Source organism: Schistocerca gregaria, chromosome 1 (genome assembly GCF_023897955.1).
Source record: "Schistocerca gregaria isolate iqSchGreg1 chromosome 1, iqSchGreg1.2, whole genome shotgun sequence".
In the NCBI taxonomy this organism is placed as follows: domain Eukaryota; kingdom Metazoa; phylum Arthropoda; class Insecta; order Orthoptera; family Acrididae; genus Schistocerca; species Schistocerca gregaria.
The window spans coordinates 1,092,382,970-1,092,408,031 of NC_064920.1; the positions used below are offsets into that span (position 1 = coordinate 1,092,382,970).

A 25,062-nucleotide genomic window follows, 5' to 3' on the forward strand; every position below is an offset into this window, starting at 1 on the left:
ACGAAGTGCACATCTACCAACTCTTTGTCAGTAAACAAATCCACGCTTCTGTGTACTCCTGGTAACGTACAACCAACTCTGCTGGGAGAACAAACCCGAGACATAACCGAACTGTTTTTAACTATAGGCTCGAGGGTGAAGAATTACGAGTATTATAGTGAGCAGCAATTAAAGTGAGTGAATGGAACAAATGGGTTTCGAAACAACCATACTATCGAACTTGCACTACTGTGTAGCTACAGTATGGGTACGAAGATACATGGAGGGTAGAAAATCAAAACGAAATGCAGTTGCGCTGTAACGAGCCACTGGTGCCCATGGGTTTCTTATACGAAAATACCAAGAAAATATCTGGGTCAGCGTCAGGAATTTGTCGGTGTAGTTCGGGTTTTATAAGATTTATTTTATTTCTTTGAATGTGGCCCATGGTGTGCGTTATACATCATCAAAAACTTTATCCATTGTTGGTTATTATTTTCATCAGTTAGCGAACCCACGAACGTAAGGGAGACATGTTACTGTTAGTGGTATCAGAGCTTCTTTCTAAATTGTTATCGGGGAGACGGGATTTAATGTGTTGCAGAACGAGGGATCTGTTCTGCGTCTTTCTACTGCATCAGACATCTATATTTCTCATCTTATTTCTTGTCATGATACGGCATAATGAACTGCTCAGTTTTCTAGTTTGACATCGGATATCTACCATATTTATTCTTAAAAGATCAGTGAAGTCTGTGTTGTAGCAATCATGAAAATATGCTGAGTACTTTTCCTTTTGGTGCATTACAAATTCTCTCTCTCCTTCACCTGAAAACAACACTACAGATCGATATATTTTTTTGTTTTTTCCTGTAATTTCTTTTCCTTTTTTTACTGATTTATTTAGGTGATTCAGTGAATGAGTTATTTTAGGATGAATGCTATTAATTTCTTTCTTTCTATGACGATGTTTCTGTTTACGTCATGCAGTGGTCATTAATATCATTGGTGTTTTCATTTTGTTCTGATGCCGTGTGTTTCCTCGCTTATTAACATGTTTCAATTCTTTTTACATGAACAGAATAATCTCAAGTTGTAATTATCAAATTGTGAATAGACGTACTTGGAATTGTTAAAGTGAAATCTAAGGCGAGATGGGTTGAGCGGTGTAGAAACCTATGGATAGGTCGACAGAAAAAGCATCGAAGAGTTGAGAGCGAGAACAGGACGGTGATTGTTGTGTCTCGGGAGTGTTAATGCGTACGGTTTGCGTGATTAGATGTGTACCGAGGACAAGGAATTAATTGCTTGTCACATTGTTTATAAGTTGGAACTGCAACTAGGCTCATTGTACTAATTACAATAATTCCACGAATATCGCGCCTTACTGCTATACTTGCAACGGGCTGCTACAATCAAGAGAATCATCAAGACGCCGATAGTTATTGGACAACACGCTCAACTATTACGGACCAACAATACGGAGATCGCCGACTCACCGACAGCACCGGCTAAGTGAAGATTGAGGCTCAACCTACGCGAACTATAGCTGAGAAGAACTTTATATTGAACTTATTAATTGGGGGAAAATCAGGTTACTTTTTCACGGTAACTGGCTTCCGAATAATTAAAGAGTTGCACTTAACACTGAACTGCGTTTTTTCAGTAGCTTTCAAAATTAACTATTAGAATCATTTCAGTTCACTAAATCAGTTGGTTTTACAGATGCTATTTCTTTGCAAGCATAGCTATCCTTTCTCCCGGCGTAGTCCTCAATTATTGCAGATAATTGCTATCATAATCAGCGAGACTAAAATTATTCAGTCTTTATTTTTCAGTTGCTTTTTATTGTTTATGCATATTTATGTGTGTTCTCTCCTGGTGCTATTTTTTATTCGCATGTTACTTTGTTTTTGCGCCAGTTCCGTGAGGATTGTTGCGTGTTGAGCGGTTGTGCAATGTGCGGCATTATGTTAGCAAACGGGGCTTGCCCATTGTATTTAATAAATAAATATGTTTGGCGGAAACATTTTTGATTTTGACAGATGTGTGAAAACTCATCGCGTTATAATGTAGTTTTATGAGCCTTGCTTACGAATGTGAACTTAATGTCGAATCAGTCTTTGGGAAAGTCAGATATTCTTGGTTTCGGGTACCTTAAAACTTACGTACGTGAGAAATCAGGGTAGACGTATCAGGCTTCCTCCACTTCTAATAGATGAACGCGGTTCATTTCTATCTAGATTAACATTCGAGGAGGTCCAATTTTGTCAAAGGCAACGAACTATTTTGTGGGCGAAGCGTAGGTTTCCCGACGTAAGGAAGGATAAATCTGTGTTTACACTAATTTCTTTCAAGCTTGATGTTTATTCGAGGGGGAGAATAACCCAGTAGAGAAAGTGATGTCGGTTATACTCTTGGGGATTCTTGAATGCTTTACAGAGATCAAATGCAATGGTATCACTAGGATCAACGTGCGGTTCAAAATGCTCTGAGCACTATGGGACTTAACTGCTGAGAATATCAGCCCCTATAACTTAGAACTACTTAAACCAACTAACCTAAGAAGAACATACACATCCAAGCCCGAGGCAGGATTCGAACCTGCGACCGTAGCGGTCGCGCGGTTCCAGACTGTAGCGCCTAGAACCGCTCGGCCACTCCGGCCAGCCTAACGGGCGGTCAATAAGTCGTTTTCAGAAAATAATGTGTATTAGATTTTGTACTCGTGAAGGTATTTCTAACAATTTGACTAATTTCCTATGGATCCCGAAACTTCTTAAGATTTTACAATATCTATGAACACAAGCACTCGGTTTTTTAAAATCTACTAAACACATTTCAAGAAGCTTTAGCATATCATTGTTGTTGTTGTCTTCAGTCCTGAGACTGGTTTGATGCAGCTCTCCATGCTACTCTATCCTGTGCAAGCTGCTTCATCTCCCAGTACCTACTGCAACCTACATCCTTCTGAATCTGCTTAGTGTACTCATCTCTCGGTCTCCCTCTACGATTTTTACCCTCCACGCTGCCCTCCAATGCTAAATTTGTGATCCCTTGATGCCTCAAAACATGTCCTACCAACCGATCCCTTCTTCTAGTCAAGTTGTGCCACAAACTTCTCTTCTCCCCAATCCTATTCAATACCTCCTCATTAGTTACGTGCTCTATCCACCTTATCTTCAGTATTCTTCTGTAGCACCACATTTCGAAAGCTTCTATTCTCTTCTTGTCCAAACTAGTTATCGTCCATGTTTCACTTCCATACATGGCTACACTCCAAACAAATACTTTCAGAAACGACTTCCTGATACATAAATCTATATTCGATGTTAACAAATTTCTCTTCTTCAGAAACGCTTTCCTCGCCACTGCCAGTCTACATTTTATATCCTCTCTACTTCGACCATCATCAGTTATTTTACTTCCTAAATAGCAAAACTCCTTTACTACTTTAAGTGTCTCATTTCCTAATCTAATTCCCTCAGCATCACCCGATTTAATTTGACTACATTCCATTATCCTCGTTTTTCTTTTGTTGATGTTCATCTTATATCCTCCTTTCAAGACACTGTCCATTCCGTTCAACTGCTCTTCCAAGTCCTTTGCCGTCTCTGACAGAATTACAATGTCATCGGCGAACCTCAAAGTTTTTACTTCGTCTCCATGAATTTTAATACCTACTCCAAATTTTTCTTTTGTTTCCTTTATTGATTGCTCAATATACAGATTGAATAACATCGGGGAGAGGCTACAACCCTGTCTCACTCCTTTCCCAACCACTGCTTCCCTTTCATGCCCCTCGACTCTTATGACTGCCATTTGGTTTCTGTACAAATTATAAATAGCCTTTCGCTCCCTGTATTTTACCCCTGCCACCTTTAGAATTTGAAAAAGAGTATTCCAGTCAACATTGTCAAAAGCTTTCTCTAAGTCTACAAATGCTAGAAACGTAGGTTTGCCTTTTCTTAATCTTTCTTCTAAGATAAGTCGTAAGGTCAGTATTGCCTCACGTGTTCCAACATTTCGACGGAATCCAAACTGATCCTCCCCGAGGTCTGCATCTACCAGTTTTTCCATTCGTCTGTAAAGAATTCGCGTTAGTATTTTGCAGCCGTGGCTTATTAAACTGATAGTTCGGTAATTTTCACATCTGTCAGCACCTGCTTTCTTTGGGATTGGAATTATTATATTCTTCTTGAAGTCTGAGGGTATTTCGCCTGTCTCATACATCTTGCTCACCAGCTGGTAGAGTTTTGTCAGGACTGGTTGTCCCAAGGCCGTCAGTAGTTCTAATGGAATGTTGTCTACTCCGGGGACCTTGTTTCGACTCAGGTCTTTCAGTGCTCTGTCAAACTCTTCACGCAGTGTCGTATCTCCCATTTCGTCTTCATCTACATCCTCTTCTATTTCCATAATATTGTCCTCAAGTACATCGCCCTTGAATAAACCTTCTATATACTCCTTCCACCTTTCTGCCTTCCCTTCTTTGCTTAGAACTGGGCTGCCATCTGAGCTCTTGATATTCATACACGTGGTTCTCTTCTCTCCAAAGGTCTCTTTAATTTTCCTGTAGGCAGTATCTATCTTACCCCTAGTGAGATAAGCTTCTACATCCTTACATTTGTCCTCTAGCCATCCCTGTTTAGCCATTTTGCACTTCCTGTCGATCTCATTTTTGAGACGTTTGTATTCCTTTTTGCCTGCTTCATTTACTGCATTTTTATATGTTCTCCTTTCATCAATTAAATTCAATATTTCTTCTGTTACCCAAGGATTTCTAGCAGCCCTCGTCTTTGTACCTACTTTATCCTCTGCTGCCTTCACTACTACATCCCTCAGAGCTACCCATTCTTCTTCTACTGTATTTTTTTCCCCTATTCCTGTCAATTGTTCCCTTATGCTCTCCCTGAAACTCTGTACAACCTCTGGTTCTTTCAGTTTATCCAGGTCCCATCTCCTTAATTTCCCACATTTTTGCAGTTTCTTCAGTTTTAATCTACATTTCATAACCAATAGATTGTGGTCAGAGTCCACATCTGCCCCTGGAAATGTCTTACAACTTAAAACCTGTCTTACCATTATATAATCTATCTGATACCTTTTAGTATCTCCAGGGTTCTTCCACGTATACAACCTTCTTTCATGATTCTTAAACCAAGTGTTATCTATGATTAAGTTGTGCTCTGTGCAAAATTCTACTAGGCGGCTTCCTCTTTCATTTCTTAGCCCCAATCCATATTCACCTACTATGTTTCCTTCTCTCCCTTTTCCTACACTCGAATTCCAGTCACCCATTACTATTAAATTTTCGTCTCCCTTCACTATCTGAATAATTTCTTTTATTTCATCGTACATTTCTTCAATTTCTTCATCATCTGCAGAGCTAGTTGGCATATAAACTTGTACTACTGTAGTAGGTGTGGGCTTGTATCTATCTTGGCCACAATAATGCGTTCACTATGCTGTTTGTAGTAGCTTACCCGCATTCCTATTTTCCTATTCATTATTAAACCTACTCCTGCATTACCCCTATTTGATTTTGTGTTTATAACCCTGTAGTCACCTGACCAGAAGTCTTGTTCCTCCTGCCACCGAACTTCACTAATTCCCACTATATCTAACTTTAACCTATCCATTTCCCTTTTTAAATTTTCTAACCTACCTGCCCGATTAAGGGATCTGACATTCCACGCTCCGATCTGGAGAACGCCAGTTTTCTTTCTCCTGATAACGACATCCTCCTGAGTAGTCCCCGCCCGGAGATCCGAATGGGGGACTATTTTACCTCCGGAATATTTTACCCAAGAGGATGCCATCATCATTTAATCATACAGTAAAGCTGCATGTCCTCGGGAAAAATTACGGCTGTAGTTTCCCCTTGCTTTCAGCCGTTCGCAGTACCAGCACAGCAAGGCCGTTTTGGTTAATGTTGCAAGGCCAGATCAGTCAATCATCCAGACTGTTGCCCCTGCAACTACTGAAAAGGCTGCTGCCCCTCTTCAGGAACCACACGTTTGTCTGGCCTCTCAACAGATACCCCTCCGTTGTGGTTGCACCTACGGTACGGCCATCTCTATCGCTGAGGCACGCAAGCCTCCCCACCAACGGCAAGGTCCATGGTTCATGGGGGGAGGTAGCATATCATAGATAATATTAAAGCCTCGCTGGTATTCACCCACGCCCTGCTTCAGTTGTCGTTTTATCTTTCCATATAAAATTCTGGAGAAAATCTAGTATGTGCAAGCCAAAAGAGATGACCTGCTCTTATCTCCTTTTTTGTGAGGTGGGTGGATACAGCTGTAGTCTAATCTTCAGGGAAGGTTCTTGTTATTTACATTCCTGATAGATCAATATGTTACGACGTGCTGTGCCACTAGCATATTTCCAAATTTCTGCGATAGCTTAACCTTCTCAGCATAGCATGTAATTTAGCAGTCACTGGAATGCCTCTCCCAAGCCTTGGTTTGTATCAGTGTTTATGTGTTCAGATATGGTCTTCACTGAAGTGTTTGTGTTAATTACTATGCTTCCTTCGTTCTTCACAATTCTGAAGTTTATAGAACGCTCTTGCATCCCCACAAATCAGAATTAACTTAAGGGGGTTGTATTTTTAGAGTTGTTTTCAAAAGGTTTTGTGATAGTTTTCATCTAATGAATTGATCAGGTCGTCTGACATTTACTCTTGATTCGGTATTTTGGATGAAGTTTTTTTGATTGTTTAGGATGAGGAAATATTATTCTGCTGCGAGATGTAAATTTTAACGATGCCTGGCGTCTTCCTGCAAGAGTTTCATCAAATTCTGAAGTCCACCAGGAATGTCATTTACCATAATTTAAGATGGCTGCGTTTCCAGCTTGTTACTTGAGCGTTTGTATCAGTTCGTCTAAATTGTCTGTTAATTTTATGGTTCATATAATTTCTAAGTGATTTTAACTTGTAATTAATGGGTGCGTCTCGTTATTCTCGTTTCTTTGGTAGCTTTCAGTTTCTTCATCATGACAGATAAAAATAAAATTTTGGTTTAGACTACATAGTGGCCTGAACCTGACTCTGTTACTTTTGAAAGGAGAAGTCTTCAGGGGTGATACCGACTCTTTGAAACCACTTATACAGTGGTATAGTGCGGGCCCCAGGCATCACCCTGCAGCCCTTCACCCTTGTGGGTTCTCGTTTGCGAGTAACTGAGAAAACATGACGTATTCAGTGGAACCTTAAAATCGGCATGATGTAGCGTAGCGGTTAAGTTATTTCCTTGGTAAGCATCTTTGTCGAAATGACTGTGATGGTTATTTTTATTCAATATATTGATTAAATAAATTTATTTTCGTTTCTAATACTTGGCCGTGTAATTTTAATAATCGTATTTGCTTTTTTTATTTCCTCTGTTTTTTACTTCTTTACCATCCCAAAAATGTACATCCTGTAACTAAAATGGGATGTTCATAAAAAAGCTGATCGTTGGTAAAGCAGATGCCGGACTGAGATTCATTGGGAGAATCCTAAGGAGATGCGATCCGAAAACAAAGGAAGTAGGTTACAGTACACTTGTCCGCCCACTGCTTGAATATTGTTCACCAGTGTGGTATCCGTAGCAGATAGGGTTGATAAAAGAGATAGAGAAGATCCAACGGAGAGCAGCGCGCTTCGTTACAGGATCATTTAGTAATCGCGAAAGCATTAAGGAGGTGATAGATAAACTCCAGTGGAAGACTCTGCAAGAGAGACGCTCAGTAGCTCGGTACGGGCTTTTGTTGGAAGTTTCGAGAACATACCTTCACCGAGGGGTCAAGCAGTATATTGCTCCCTCCTACGTATATCTCGCGAAGAGACCATGAGGATAAAATCAGAGCGATTAGAACCCACACAGAGGCATACCGACAATATTTCTTTCCACGAACAATACGAGACTGGAATAGAAGGGAGAACCGATAGAGGTACTCAAAGTACCCTCCGCCACACACCGTCATGTGGCTTGCGGAGTATGGATGTAGATGTGAAAATAAATTTTTGACACCATAAAAGACGACAGCGTGTAACTGTCGTATAGACCAGATGTGGTGTTATCTCGCACACTGCGTTATTGTCTCAGCAAAACTGTACCTATTCTTATGCCATGCGTTTGTTGCGTGTTTCTGTCGGCGTTGTTATTAAATGAGCACTGGTCACTTTTCCCATTTTCTATAGTAACGGAATATTTAAAAGCAATGGAAATTTTACGAACTAATATTTGCCGTTTTTAAAAGTTTTTTTCAACCAAAAATTTTAGCGGTGCTGCTACGAATAATTATGTTTCGGTTTTTTATCTGGTTATTAGTAAAAAATAAAAATAAAATCTGTTATAACCGAAACCAAACAAATACCGAAACATTCAGTTATTCAGAATTAAAACAACGGTATCGATTTAAATCGGTTAACTTTTCCCATCCCTACCCAGCATCCATCGGATGGATATGTTCGAGGGTGACCTTGTGAAACGTCCCCTTAGAAAAATTATACACGACTGTGCTTAAACTGACACACAATAGTTTTTAGCGCAACGCAATCTGACTTTCAATAATCCCTACAAGAGAATGGCCCTGACTAACATTAACCTATATGTTTCACAAATCACTTACCTCACAAAAATCTTCGTTACTCGAACTACTGCAATACAGTAAGCGCCACTACTGCCTGCTAACTAAAAGATTCAAACTACGGAAGTCACTAACTACTGATAGGCACAGTTAGCAAATGAAAGATTTTAATAGAGAACAAACAATGTATTTACCTTTATAGTCATAATATATATATCAGTTCATGACACCAATTCTTACAAATTTCGAAACTCCGCCATCTCTCTCCCCACGTCCACCACTGCTGGCGGCTCACCTCAAACTGCGCAACGCTACGCGCTGTTAGCATCCAGCTGCCGCTGCCCAACACTACAATGGCAGACAACAATGCAAACCAGCCACAGACTGCACACGGCACAGCCAGTGATTTTTCATACAGAGCGCTACGTGGCGTTACCAATAAGAAAACGTAAACAGCCTACTTACACTTGTTGCAAGAGGAATGACAATCAATGATGTTCTCCGCGACAGGTTATACATGGGCACAAGAACTTTGAAGAGGCTCAGTCAACAGTACCTGGGAAACTGGAACTGTAAAATCATGATGAGGATGATTATGATGGTCCTAACAATGATGACAGCTCAGAAGACTTTCCTCCCTTCAGTAAACGTGAAGCATCGGGTCATAAACATAAATAAAAAAAAATTGCCAAATCCTGAAACAGCAGACCCTGTACCAGATGGGCTAAACAATAGGGAAAAGGGAGAAGAAAAACAAAGAAAAGAAAGGTCCCCGTTAGAGAGTGACGCATTGTTTTGTGGCTGACGAGAAACGATCAAGATTCATGTGACAAGAGGAGTGAATGCTGTAGTTGGGTTACTGCTGACGTTCGCCCTGGATGTCAGCGTACTATGCTTGTAAAGGGTACTGTATTTTCATTTGATTATTCTAATCACTATAAGTTTAATTACATATGAATAAAATACATACCTGTAATAGTTAATATTGTAGGATTTCAGTAAAACCGGATTGAATAATTGTAACCAGGGTGACAATATTTAATGTATTCGTTTTTTTTTTTTTTTTTTTTTGTAAATTCGCGCATTGCATGCGCGCACAGTAAATTCCAGCACTGCGGCTCGGACTCGCAAATGTAGCGTAATCAGATGAATAATGAAATTCCGAGCGACTGATTACGGCGTATTGCCCGGCCACTGAATTACACCAGTGAGATAACGATGCCTGAAATATTCGCCGTGGCTCGACATAATTCCGATCCACGATTATTCAACCATTACAATCGCTTCCATCTCAGAGTAAGGGTTTTATTCCGCTGTTGTAAATTATGTGGGTCGTTTTGGTGTGGAATTAGGCAGGTGTGAAATTCATCGTGTCACCAAAGAGACGATATTTGAAATTTCAAAAGTACACAGTTGTTAGTTAAAATAGTTAATTTTTATAATGTTGTTATTTTATCAGGCGCTGAAATTTTATAGTAACATAAAATCATTCTCCTGCACAGTATCAGATCTCTCTGGCCGTGACCCGGCTGTACGCCCGAGAATTATTCTCTCGTTATCAACGCCAGGAGAAACTGTTACTCTGTAAAAAAAAAAAAAAAAAAAAAAAAAAAAAAAAAAAAAAAAAAAAAGAGAGAGAGAGAGAAAATCAAAGATACGATTAAGTCACTAGGGATGCGGGCGCTATAAATCCTGGTTTGCATTTTGAGAATGTCTTTGTGAAAATCGCTTTTTACTCCGTAACTGCACTGAGATTCTGTGTGTCTAATACAAACTTAAGTAATTGACACTCTTACGAAAAAATTTGTTTGCAATGTTACCTTATATCGAAGTGAAACATGGAAGATAAACAGTAGATGATAATGGAAATTTTAAAAACGTGATACTACAGAAGAGTGCTGAAGACTGGGTAAGTAGATCGAGTAACTGATGGGGAGGTAATCAACTGAATTGAAAAGCAGAAACATTGTTGGCACAGTTAGACTAAAAGAGTGAAAGATTGGTAGGGCACATACTGATGTACCATGGTATAGATAATTTGGCAGTCGAGGGAAGTGCTGGGACTTGAACACAGTAAGCAGGTTAAAATGGGAGTACAACGTTATTTGAAAAACTATAGCCTTTTCTGTTGAATAAAACAGGGATTTAATTACTTCTGTTGTTATGGATCGATGATAACTATTTGTCTGTTACACTGTCTCACTGCCGAAATTAGAAACTGGTTATACGTCTTTATTGTAAATGTACGTCTTCAGAAACATCGGAAGTTTAATTTGAAAGCTCTTATTACTTTACCAAAAGCAATCTTTGCTATTATTTAGCCGTTCGTTAATTTCTTTTGGTGTTCATCGAGTCATTGTTTTCGATGGCCTTAAATATGGAAACTCATCTCTTCCTATTGTGGCTTCATTGTTAAGTTGTACTACTTACTGTTCATTGCTTTGTTTTTATTTTGCCACTAAGACTCGCCACAGCGTATATAGGGCTCCGTAGTGAAAGATTCATCTACATCTACGTCTTTGTCAATATCTTCATCACTGTCCTACAATTCACAATTAAGTGCTCTGCAGACTGTTCATAGAACCATCTCCAATCTATTACTCTACCATTCCATTCACGGACAGCGGGCGATAAAAACGAACACTGAAATATTTCAAAAATGGTTCAAATGGCTCTGAGCACTATGGGACTCAACTGCTGTGGTCATAAGTCCCCTAGAACTTAGAACTACTTAAACCTAACTAACCTAAGGACATCACACACATCCATGCCCGAGGCAGGATTCGAACCTGCGACCGTAGCAGTCGCACGGTTCCGGACTGCGCGCCTAGAACCGCGAGACCACCGCGGCCGGCACTGAAATATTTCCTTACGAGCTCAGATTGTTCTTATTTTATTACAATAATCATTTCTGCCCATGTAGGTGGCACCAAAAATTTATTTTCGCTTTCGGAGCAGAAATTTGGTGATTGGGATTTCGTGAAAAGATCTCGCTGCAACGCAAAAGTATTTGTTCTAACGACTGCCACCCCAACTCGCGTATCGTATCCGTGACCCTCTCTGCCCTGTTTCGCGGTAACACAGAACAAAAGCTACTCTTATTCGAACTTTTTTGATGCCTCCATTAACCTTATCTGGTAAGAATCTCGTAGCGGACAGCAGTAGTCCAGAAAAGGACGGACAAGCGTATTGAAGGCAGTTTCTTTAGCGGATTTGTTGCAGCTTCTAAGTATTCCGCAGAAAATCACAGTTTTTGGTTGGTTTCCCCCGTAACATCATCTACGTGATTGTTTCAGTTCAAGTTACTCGTAACCTTAAATAGATTTGTGTTACTTATGAAATAATCGAAATTTATCGGATTCCTTCACACTTTTCATTACTTTGAGTCAATTTCCTCTTTCCGCACCGTATGATATCTTGTATAAATCATTTTGCAGGTTGGTTTTGATCTTCTGATAACATCACGAGACAGTAAACGACAGCGTCATCTGCAAATAATCTAAGAGGAGTGCTCAGATTGTCTCTTAAATCGTTTATATAGCTTAGGAACAGCAGAGGGTTATAACACGTCCTTGGGATATGCGAGGTATGACTGCTGTTTTAGTATCTGACTTCCCGTCAATTAATGTGGATGTAAGCTCACTGACAGTCAATAACGAATACAGTTGCACAACTGACACAGTACTTCGTAAGGGGACAATCTGATTAGAAGTCTGTCACTATTGGTTGTCTGTATTGAGCTTACTGCAATTAGTTAAAGAGAATTACTCCAGACGCGTTTCACTTTTGTTTATTAAGCATCTTCCGTGGTTATTCTGCAAACTGGATACATAAGTCTTTACATTTTTGGCTGTTTATAGAGTTAGTGTGCAAGTTACTTATTGCGTTTCTTTACATATTCTGCTTATTCCCTCCTTGCTAGCAGCGTTTGGCGTCAAAAGACTTTGATTCACATATGCACTAGGCAGTTTGTTGCCACTTTGCAGTATTTCTTGCGTTGTATCATTTATACTTCACTTTTGGTAACTATTTCTCATTCTGCACACTAACAGTGTTTTCATTTGTTCGTGTGTCTTCGTTCACGCTGTGAGTGCTGCCAAACTCAAACTGAGAAACTGCTTTGTGTGTGTGTGTGTGTGTGTGTGTGTGTGTGTGTGTGTGTGAGAGAGAGAGAGAGAGAGAGAGAGTTATGACATTGTCTTGTATGTTAGACAGAGATACTACAGGAGAATTGGGTTTGATTGTAATTTTCTTGGGTTCAAATGGTTCAGATGGCTCTGAGCACTATGGGACCTAACTACTGAGGTCATCAGTCCCCTAGAACTTAAAACTAAGTACATCACACACATCCATGCCCGAGGCAGGATTCGAACCTGCGACCGTAGCGGTCGCGCGGTTCCAGACTGTAGCGCCTAGAACCGCTCGGCCACCCCGGCCGGCAATTTTCATGGGGGTGGGTGGTGGGGATGCGGAGGCGGGGGGGGGGGGACTGGATGGTGATTATAGAATAGATTCTGGGAGGAGATGGTAGTGGTAAATGGAGATTGTTGTTATATGTGTAAGTTTAGTGTTGTATTAAGTGGGCAATCAGTTTAAAGAGTGCGTGGTTTGTCAAGTTGGTCTGATCATTTATAAGTTGTTTCTTTTCTGTTATGGTTTTTTGAATGTAGCAGTTTTTTTGTCAGGTGAGGAAGTGTTTTTTGTTGTTGATCCTTAAGATGAATTAAGGCAGATGAGATATAGATACCATACCACCAGAATTTCTAAAATAATTGGCGAAAGTGACAAAAAACGACTATTCTCACTGGTGTTTAGACTGTATGGGTCTGGCTGCGTACCATGTCACTTTTGAAAAAATATCATCCACACAATTTTGAAGACTGCAAGAGCTGACAAGTGCAAGAATTATCGTAAAATCAGCTATACAGCTCATGCATCCAAGTTGCTGACAAGGATAATATACAAAAGAATATACAGAAGAATGGAACAAAATCAAGGATGTTCTACATGACGATCAGATTGGCTTAATAAAACTAAAGACACGAGAGAGGCAATCCTGACACTGCGGTTGAAATGGAAGCAAAATTAAAGAAAGTCAAGACACGTTCATAGGATTTGTTGACCTGGAAAAAGCGTTTGACAATGTAAAATGGTGCAAGATGTTCAAAATTCTGATAAATGTGGGGGTAAGCTATAGGGAGAGACGGGTAATATACAATATGTACAAGAGCCCAGACGGAATAATAAGAGTGGACTACCAAGAACGAAATTCTGGGATTAAAAGGGGTGTGAGACAGGGATGTAGTCTTTCACCCCTACTGTTTAAGCTGTACATCGAAGAAGCAATGATGGAAATAAAAGAAAGGTTCAGGAGTGGAATTAAAATTCGTGGTGGAAGGATCTCAATGATGCGATTCGCTGATGGCATTGCTAACCTGAGTGAAAGTGAAGAAGAATTACATGATCTGTGCCGGCCGGAGTGGCCGAGCGGTTCTAGGCACTACAGTCTGGAACCGCGCTACCGCTACGGTGTCAGGTTCGAATCCTACCTCGGGCATGGATGTGTGTGATGTCCTTAGGTTAGTTAGGTTCAAGTAGTTGTAAGTTCTACGGGACCGATGACCTCAGAATTCCCATAGTGCTTATAAATAAAAAAACATGATCTGTTGAATGGAATGAACAATCTAATGAGTACAGAATATGGATTGAGAGTAAATCGAAGAAAGACGAAAGTAAAGAGAAGTAGCAGAAATGACAACAGCGAGAAACTTAACACCAGTCTTGATGGACACGAAGTAGATGAAGTTAAGTAATTCTGCTACCTAGGCAGTAAAATAACCAATGACGAACGGAGCAAGGAGAACATGAAAAGCAGAATAGGAATGTTGAAAAGGTCATTCCTGACCAAAGGAAGTCTACTAGTATCAAACATAGGCCTTAATTTGAGGAAGAAATTTCTGAGAATGTACGTTTGGAGCACAACATTGTATGGTAGCCAAACATGGACTGTGGGAAAACGGAAAGAGAAGAGAATCGAAACATTTGAGATGTGGTGCTACAGACGAATGTTGCAAATTAGATGGACTGATTAGGTAAGAAATGAGGTCCTGCGCGGAATCGGAGAGGAAAGGAATATGTAGAAAATACTGATAAGGAGTAGGTACAGGAATAAAGGACATTTGTTAAGACATCAGGGAATGACTGGTACTAGAGGGAGCTGTAGAGGGCAAAAACTGTAGAGGAAGACAGAAATTGGAAAACATCCAGCAAATAATTGAGGATGTAGGTTGCAAGTGATACTCAGAGATGAAGAGGTTGGCACAGGAAAGAAATTCGTGGTGAGACGCATCAAACCATCAGAAGACTGATGACACACCTTCCCACCCAATAGGAAACCTTATGATTTCCATGTCTGTGTGTCTGGCAGTAATATTATGTTGGCGTACCACCAAGTAAATCGCTTGGGAAGAGATCAACACTTTGTAGAGGGTGTGTAATGGCTTCTCAACGAAACGTCTACAACCTAGTTGAATCAATAGGCAGAGCAACTCCGCGTTGGTCAGGATGATCTCTCTCTTTGACTGCGAGAGTCCGCTGCTCGTTGACTTTCTGCAACAATGCGCCACAATTAACAAACAGCCGTATGTGGACACTTGGCAACAACTGAAACCCACAATCAAGTCCAAACGCTCAGCGATATTGACTGACGGCATCATTCTTTTTCAGGTTAATGTCCGCATGTTGTCAATGTTGTTTCGACAACGCTGCAAGAGTTGCTCTGGGATGCAGTTGCACATTCTCCACACAGTCCCGATTCCTTCCAATGCGATTTACACGTTATTGAGCCCTGAAGAACGTCATTCGAGGCCGTCGATTAGCTTCGCAAGAAGTATATTTACTCCTTAATGAAATTGGTCCTAAATAATTAATATCTTTTTCCAACAAACAGCTCAGTACATAATACAGTACCAGGAACAAAAATTATCTCCACAAGGACTTAAAAGCACTTACTTTAGTTAAAAAAGGGGTCCACTACTAAGGAACACTCATCTTCAATAATTTGCAAGCAAACAAAAAAATTAGTTACAAATAAAGATCAGTTTAAAAGAAGCCTGAAAGACTTACTAGTGGCCAACTCCTACTCAATTGACGAATTTTTTTAATAGAAACAAATGATATATATACTCATACTATTAGTATTGTTATTTCAGCTTAAAAATGGCGTATTGTATATACTCATACTATTAGTTTGTTATTTCAGCTAAAAAAAAAAAGATTTGACGTGTTCCACATCCACGAGGATCTCCTCAGCACGGATCTATGAAGCGAAAAACTAATCTAATCTAATCTATCTAATCCAGGCTCACATCTGGGTACAATCACGTTTCCATAGGCAATTGCCGTTTTTCGGTGAAGGCATTGAACATCTTGTCTCACAGTGGGATAAGTGTATTAACAGTTGTGGCGCTTACTATTGAAATAATAAATAGATAAATTGAAGTTTTATGGGATTGATGGTACAGCCAACCAGTGGATAATGTCGTATCGAAAGAAGGATGCAGATGTCCTTATTAATTCAACCAACGTAGTCCAGTGACATTAGTCTGGCTGGGAGGGGGAGAAATCACGTATGTGGCTCTCCAAGGCACATTGTTGGGTCCACTGTTATTACTCATATATGTAAACTATTTTCCATCTAATATACAACAAATAGAATTAGTGCTTTTTGCAGATGTCACTGGTATTGTAATCAATCCAAGCATACATGCAGAAAAATGGTAAAACAGTTTTCTTATAAGTATCGTTGACTGGTTTTCTGTGAATGGTTTCACTCTCAATTTTATAAACACACAACATATTCAGCTCTGCACGTCTAGGGATGCTACATCACAGGTAAGTGTAACACATGGCGAGGGAATTATAAATTAGGGTGAAAGTTCAAAATTCTTAGGTGTCCATAGTCATGCAAATTTAAACTGAAAAAGGCTTATCTTTGGAACTCCTGAAACAACTTAGTTCAGCCACAATTGCACTTATAATCATAGCAAATCTTTGGGAGCGATAATTCAGGAAGTTGACTTCTTTTGCATGTTTTCATTCCTTAATGTCATATGCAATAATGTTCTTGGTTAACACATCTTCGTTGCTCAGAAACGTGCTCTGAGAATAATATGTGGTGCTCATACATCTTGTAGACATTTGTTTGAATTTGTCATTCTTGCTACTGCTTCGCAGTATATTTATTTCCTCACAAAGATTGTTGTAAATAACATACTAGAGATGAGAAGGAACATCGATGTACATAATTACAATACCGTAAGGCAAAATTACATTCATTGCTCCTACATTAATGCTGCTTGTAGCACAAAAAAGAGTGCTCAGTGCTGCGACTAAGAGTTTTGATCACTTACCTAGCGAGGTAAAATGCATGAGATACAGAATGTAAAATTTGAAAGCAGATCGACAAATTTTCTGCTTGACAACTCCTTCTATTCCATAGAAGAATTTCTGTTATTGTAATGTGTAAAAGACAATGGGTAATGATAACATAATGTAATGTGAAATACAGGATGATTCACGAAGGTATGCGAATACTGTAATATGTTATTCTACGAGTAAAACTAAAAAACAATTCATACACAAATAGGTCCGCAAATGTTTAGTTGCGGAGTTACAGATAATAAAAGATTTCGCCTGAAATTTAGCAACTTCGCTAATATGAAGCCATTTCAAATCTGTACTAGATTAAAGTAAAACACGATTTCCATTCATTTTGTTATTATTGATCTGGTGAATCTAATAAAACATATCTCAGACGTGTATCTGCAGTATTTTTCCAGAACATTCAGAGGAGCAAAGAAGTAATTTCGTAAAATTATTAACTTATTAACTACTTGGCTCAATTTGTTTTTTAAATTCCAGACGATTGCACAGAGTTTTCAGCAGAAGTCGTAGAGGATGTAATTTTGGAAAAGTGATGGTAATAAACATCATATCAGCATATTCCTTTGTCATAAATTCGTGAAAGACACTGTATATGGAACCTCCAGTTAAATTTAGAGGAAGATGTGACGACCACTGTCTTTCCACAATAAACTAACAAAATAAAAAGTTAGTAATCAAAATATCCACGGGTGTACTGCCGGTCTATAGTGTCCAACGATCACAATATTTCGGAGATCAAACATGTCGCCATCATCAGGTGAACCGACGGACTGAGCTCCTGTGAACGTGCCGGCACGGAGATCCTTACGCTATGGCTGCTCAGGGGGAACTAGGTTCGGTCGCGGCGGCGGCCGATTTAAATACCCTCCGCCCGCGGCGCGCTCCCTCCGCCGTCCGCGCCCCGCGCCACGGTCGCGTGGTGGAACAGATTGCGACGGCGTCTGAGATGACGTCGGTGTGGTGGCTCTGTCCGCCGTGGTCGTCACAACTATGCGTTTGCTCGATTTACTCTTGATTAACCCAATCGCTGGTTCCCAAGCCTTGCTAAGGTTATAGCCACAGTCACGGTTTATGAGGTCTTCATTAGTGCGAATTTCGATGACGTCTGTAACAACGCTGTCCCAGTATCTCGACGTCTGTACCAATATCCTCTTGCGGTCATACTCCATAGCGTAATTTTCCGACAACCAATGTTCAGCGACCGCCGACTTGCCCGAATACATCAGTCGAGTGTGCCTCTGGTGTTCACGGCATCGATCCTCGACGGTACGCATCGTCTGACCAATATACGACTTGCCACATTGACACGGAATCTGGTACACGCCGGCCTTCCTCAAACCGAGGTCATCTTTGGCGCTCCCCACCAGTGCACGAGTTTTATTTGGAGGACAAAACACAGTTCCGACCCGGTGTTTCTTCAGAATGCGGGCGATTTTCCCCGAGAGTGCGCCTGTGTATGGAATAAATGCAGTGCCTACCTCCTCCCTCGTGACTTCATCCATCTCAACAGGTTGTGCTGCAGGTTGGGCGGAGAGCACGTTCAATCTGCCACTCTGAGTACCCATTTTTTTCGAAATACAGTTCTTAGATGTTCCAATTCCTGGGGTAGACTCTCTGCGTCAGAGATAGTGCGCGCCCTATGTACTAGAGTTTTAAGTACCCGATTCCTCTGTGAAGGGTGGTGGCAGCTGTCTGCGTGCAAATACAGATCCCGTGGATATTTTGATTATCAAATACGCCGGGAGAAACTCAAGAATTAAAAAGTTAGTGTTCACCAATGTTACTTTGGTTACTGAAGGGAATATAGCTCTCTCTGCATCAGCGAGGTATCCTGTAGCATGAAAACAGCAACAAGAGCCTAGGGTGTCTGCTGTCTGAGTAGAGCTCACAGCGGAAGAGTGGTTGCTCTCTAGAGGAGGAACGGGAAGAGGGCAGAGCTGATGAAGGAAAGGAATCCTTATTATAAATGGAGGAGGAGCTGGGAAGTGGCTCCGCCATTACTTACGGCGGCGGCGATAAAAGCTGCGGCTGGTTCTGCGGCTGCGGCGCGGTCGCGGGTGATAGCATCGCGGCAGTCAGTATTTCTTGCTGCGGGGCGCGCATTACGGCTGGCGCGGACGAGATGGGCGGGGCGCGGGGCTGCCTGTCACAGGCGGGGGAGGGAAGGGGTGGGGGAGGCGCCCGACAGCTCGGCTCCGGCGTCGCGACGCGCCGGCGCCTGCCCTGCCGGGGCCGCTGTCGGCTGCCACTGTGGCGCGCGCTGCTGGGGAGCACTCTCTGCGGAGAGCGGCCAGCTTTTTTGGCAGCGCGAGCCAGTGGGTGGCATCCACTGGGGCAGAGCCATTACCAGCGGCGCCACGAAACGTGCTTCCACACTGGCAAAAAAGGAAAAAAGTGACCATGTGAATTAATCACGAGACACATTACTTTCGCTTCCACATCATATAAAGTGTCACCTATGCACTGTTTGTTCTGCAACAGTTTCAGTGTGACTTCGAAGTTTCTCTAGACGATGTTGTTGTTGTGGTCTTCAGTCTAGACACTGGTTTCATGCAGCTCTCCATGATACTCTATCCTGTCCAAGCCTCTTCACCTCCCATTACCTACTGCAACCTACATACTTCTGAATCTGTTTAGTGTATTCATCTCTTGGTCTCCCTCTAAGAGTTTTACTCTCCACGCTGCCCCCCCCCCCCCCCCAATAGTAAATTGGTGATTCGTTCATGCCTCAGAATATGTTCTACCAACCGATCCCTTCTTCTAGTCAAGTTGTGCCACAAATTTCTCCACAATTCTATTCAGTACCTCCTCATTAATTATGTGATCGACCCATTTAATCTCTAGCATTCTTCTGTAGCACTACATTTCGAAAGCTTCTATTCTCTTCTAGTCTAAACTATTTATCATCCACGTTTCACTTCCATACATGGCTACACTGCATACAAATACTTTCAGAAACGACTTCGTGACACTTAAATCTATACTCGATGTTAACAAATTTCTCTTTTTCAGAAACACGTTCCTTGCAATTGCCAGTCTACATTTTATATGCTCTCTACTTCGACCATCATGAGTTATTTCGCTCCCCAAATAGCAAAATTCATTTACTACTTTAAGCGTCTCATTTCCTAATCTAATTCCCTCAGCATCACCCAACTTAATTCGACTACATTCCATGATCCTCGTTTTGCTTTTGTTGATGTTCATCTTATATCGTCCTTTCAAGACACTGTCCATTCTGTTTAACTGCTCTTCCAGGTCCTTTGCTGTCTCTGACAGAATTACAATCTCATCGGCGAACTTCAAAGTTTTTATTTTTCTCCGTGGATTTTAATTCCTACTCCGAATTTTTTTATAACCATACAGTAAAGCCGCAAGCCCTTGGGAAAAATTACAGCTGTAGTTTCCCCTTGCTGTCAGCCTTTCGCAGTGTCAGCACAGCAAGGCCGTTTTGGTTAGTGTTACAAGGCCAGATCAGTCAATTATCCAGACTGTTGCCCATGAAACTACTGAAAAGGCTGCTGCCCCTCTTCAGGAACCACACGTATGTCTGGCCTCACAACAGATACCCCTCCGTTGTGGTTGCACCTACAGTACGGCTATCTGTATCGCTGAGGCACGCAAGCATCCCCACCAACGGCAAGGTCCATGGTTATATCCTTATATAAAACTTTCCCGGTTTGTGAAATGATATTTCAGAGAGCGCAACCAATCCAAAAATTTGTTGACTTACTCAAATCCAGACGTTCATGCATATTATAAAAATGTGTGTGTGTTCGTGTGTTCCATATTTCCTCCTAAACCAATGAACCGATTGCAACCAGACTTCGTACACATATCTGTTACTGTCTGGAATAATCGCTGTCAGAGTGAGAATCGCCTGCCTATCATAGTTGCCCTTACTGTCTGGCAATAATGCCTGTCAGGGTGAGAATTCCCAACCTGTCGTAGTTCACAGGCTATGACGTCATAAGCGATGAGATGCTTGAAAAATTGCCGCAATATGTATGACATTTAAATTTATTGCTTCTGTGCTACTAACTCTATTCGCAATAAATACGCGAGACAGTATGCAAATATGCCGCTAAATGAACTTACAAAATTCTATCATGGTACTAAACATAGTTTAGGAGATATGACGTCATAAATATTGAGATGCCTGAAAAACTACAGCATTGTGCATGACATCTAAATTTATTACCTCTTTGCTACTAATTCAATTCGCAGCCTATTTTGCACAAATGCCTATGAATATACCTACACAGATACATTGTTGTATGACACATAGTTCAAGAGATATGATGCTGGAAACACTGATGCCCGTGAAAAAGTGTTACAATATGCGTGAAGTTTTAATTCAATTGTTATTTACTGTTAAGACACTGCTACAGTCAAGTCAGCGTAGGAAACGCGTGGCACCTAGTAGAGATTTCGACAGCTTTCGTCTGAGAAGCCCAAACGGCTGCAGGCGAAATATACCGCCATCCATAGAGCAATGAAGAGACACTGCCATAGACACGTTTACAAAACAACGCTGTAGACATGCAAAGCAGGTGCCGGATCTTGTTACCTATACATTTCTGCTTTATGCACATTTCTTTGCACGACTGTTTCATAATTTTAAAACTGTTTTCACGAATGCAAGGAATCAAATTTTTTCGATACTGCACTATAAACACAGTCCATTTTTTGTTTGTTTTCGGTTCTAATAGAAAATTGGCAAAACGAATACCCAGACAATGCCGGGATTGTTAGTTATTTAATAAAGCAACATGTTCCTACGTAGAAAACCTCATCTTTGGGCTAAGATGGTAGCACAAAAGAATTGTTAAGGAAAGAACACATTGATATCAAGGTTTTTCGTTGCTGTCTTGGCCTACGAGTGTGTTCAGTTACATTCATTGCTGCGGATCCTTGGGCCTTGTTAATCGTTGTTTATGAGGTTAGGGTCCAAGCAGAATTAGAGGGTGTGTTGAAGATTTCTTGGTTGACAGGATGCAGCATGTTCTCTAGGATGGAGAGTCATCGTTAGAAGTAGAAATAACTTCAAGTGCGTGCTAGGAAGTGTGATCGGACCCTGGCTGTTCATGAAGTATATAACGACGTTGCAAACAATGGTAGTAAGTGCCTCAGATTTTTCGCGGACGACGCCGTTATCTATAATGAATTACTACCTGAAAAAACTTGCGCAAATATTCAGTTAGATCTTGATGAGATTTAAAAATGTCGTGAAGATTGGCAACTTGCTTTAAATGTACAGATATGTAAAATTATGGACCTTATCACAATAAAAAAATGTAGTATCCTATAACTACAATGTCAATAATGCTGAATTCTTATCGACCGTCTTATACAAATACCTAGTTAAAACACATTGCAGGGATATGAAATGGAATAATCGGATAAGCTCAATCGTAGGAAAAGTTGCCGTCAGATTTCGGTTCATTTGCTGAATACGGGGAAAATGCAGCAGGTCTAAAAGAGAGACTGTTTATTAATCACCTGGGCATCCTATAACAGAATACTGCTCAAGCTGTAATGTTCCTGCTACATCTACATCTACATATATACTCCGCTAGCCACCAAGCAGTGTGTGGCGGAGGGCACAATTCGCGCCAAAGTCATATTTCCTCTCGTCGGTTCCACTCGCGGATCGCGCCAGGGAAAAACGACTGACTGAGCGCCTCAGTAGAACCTCTGCTAGGTCTTAAATATGTATTCTCTATAAAGTGAGTCCAGATACGTCCCAGATTAGGAAAAAGGCCCGGTTGAATAGTGCCTAGAACAGTGAGTCAAATTAGTAAGGGCACCTGACTACAAAGAATTTATAGAAAATTACCTGGACAGTGAACACTTACTTTCTTTTTTGTGCAACTATTTACAGTGAGCATAGAAAAAGGAAACTGAATTCAATTGAACGTGAGCAGTCACACTAAATATCTCGCCCAGCATAACAGTGTGTAAAACAGAATGTCAAATCAAACACCTTTCAGCCCTCTAATGTCCAAACTTATTTTATTTGGCTACCAGTTTCAGCGATTTACTGCGCTATCTTCAGGCCCATGACCGACGTGTAGCAAAATTCTACCTCTGTTTTGGTCAAAATAGGCATTCGAATACTGGCATATGTGGATTTCTGATTGCTACAAAGATATGTAAAACAGGTGGTTTATAATTCCCTGCAGTGCAGTGGATATGTAGACCCAGTCTGTTACAGTAACCCACAGATTTGAAGCAACTCATTGGCATGTGTTCCTCTCTGGCAACGACATCAGCATTAGCATCTATATTTTCCTAAAAGCATGCAAAACAATGCCAAAAATAATACTCGTACTGATTCCTACTCTTGTTGATATTAATTGCAGTAAGGAATCCCTAAGGATTCTGCCCATTGCTACAGGCAAACAGTACGCTTCGCATCCAGTTCTTCTATACTAGCTGCTCAGTATAAGACTGCATAATTCGGCAAAATAGGAAATTAGTGGTGAGGAAAATTGATTTGAAACAATATTTGTCAATCCATTCAACTGACTCCCTGAAAGTGTCGAGTGGAACAATAAGTTTATTGTTGCCAGTAGCTATTTATTTATATCCACAACCCATTTCTAAGGTTTAAACCTCCATCATCAGGTGTATTTACACGTGTTATTACGACGTGTGTGTGTTAAGACTTTGGTGTAAGCTATGGCACTGCCCAGTAGAGAAACAAAAACACTATTTGAGAACAGGGTTTTTGGGAGGTTTTTGGTTACAAGGTAAACATATGTCTAAATGTAAAAATAAAACAAGTGAAATAGAATACCTCCATTGGTCACAGGCTTCTTAATCTGTCGTAATACATCACACGTGCACTATCATAATTTGTAAACAAAGATGGTGTCTGGAAACTGCTAGGTGCAAAAAACTTGTCGCAAAACACAAAAATTGTCTCGAAGTACAAACAAGATATAAAAAATGACACTTTTATTTCAGAAAAGGTTTCAATGGATGTGGAGATCTTTGGTTGAGTTGATGAAAATATGCATTAGGATATATATTTAATGTAGTATACATATCCGTTTCTCTCAAGTTTATACGACTTAAATTTCATACTCGTTTATATGATCAGGTTGCAAGCCTTAAGTACAATAATGATTGGTAAAATTATATTAAATAACAATTTTGGTTGGAATTCAGAGATAGAGGACGAAGGGATTGCAAGAAAAATGGCTATGTTTTGGATACGCTAGAGCTGTGGGTTAGTTAAACTAACTTCTGTTATGTGTCAGAATTAAGTAAATACTGAAGTTAGACTTTCCAGGAAGTAATTCAATCACATTAGTACCTGTAATACAAGTTCTCAGAATAAACGAGACACACAGATTCCGATACGAAAGAAATTCAAACAAAATATAATACTTACTAGTCACAAAGTACTTGGAAGTATTGAAAGTAAGGTAAAGATTAGGGAGTGTGACAAACTTGATTGCACCTCTTTTCTAGTGAATTAATAGCAAACTGGTTCTGCCAAGCCTTGGAACATACTTTCATCACAAAAAACACGAATATCGAATGTCTACACGTGAGCCGCACGTCGAACCCAAGAACGTTACGGCATCTTTGCCATGCGAATCAAGAAAATAGTTACGCATGAACCACACGTTTACTGTGAATGATTAGCAAAGTCCTATTGCAGATGTGCTCACTCTGCACACAGCGAAGCTACATATGACCACCTCGCCGCACAGCAAAATAACAAGCAGTGGCGTCAGATTTTGTAACACGACCCACCTCCAGTATGGCAGAACACAAAAGTGCTTTCTTTACACTCATGACTGCACGATTGTGTTCCCCGTTCTGGTAATAATTCCAAAACACGCAGGTGAGTCAGAGTTTGGCATGGAAAGCTTATGTATATGTTCCTTACTATCAGACTGGTAGAAAGTCTCTCGTGACAGGTCCAGTTCATAATGTGTGTCAAATCTTATGGGACTTAACTGCTAAGGTCATCAGACCCTACGATTACACACTACTTAACCTAAATTATCCCAAGGACAAACACACACACACCCATGCCCGAGG

General features: G+C 40.6%; 3 protein-coding genes across 5 annotated transcripts in view; all 3 read left to right on the forward strand.

Moving 5' to 3' along the window:
* Positions 1-25,062, forward strand: part of LOC126282131 (uncharacterized) — a 590,112-nt gene that overhangs the window by 363,006 nt on the left and 202,044 nt on the right. The window lies entirely within an intron of this gene.
* Positions 1-25,062, forward strand: part of LOC126282112 (atrophin-1-like) — an 829,584-nt gene that overhangs the window by 24,467 nt on the left and 780,055 nt on the right. The gene's annotated exons all lie outside the window — the stretch shown is intronic.
* Positions 18,968-25,062, forward strand: part of LOC126291257 (spidroin-1-like) — a 128,676-nt gene continuing 122,581 nt past the window's right edge. The window contains exon 1 of the mRNA XM_049984912.1: positions 18,968-19,232. Within this exon, the coding sequence (XP_049840869.1) occupies positions 18,968-19,232 (265 nt within the window). The remainder of the gene's footprint in view (positions 19,233-25,062) is intronic.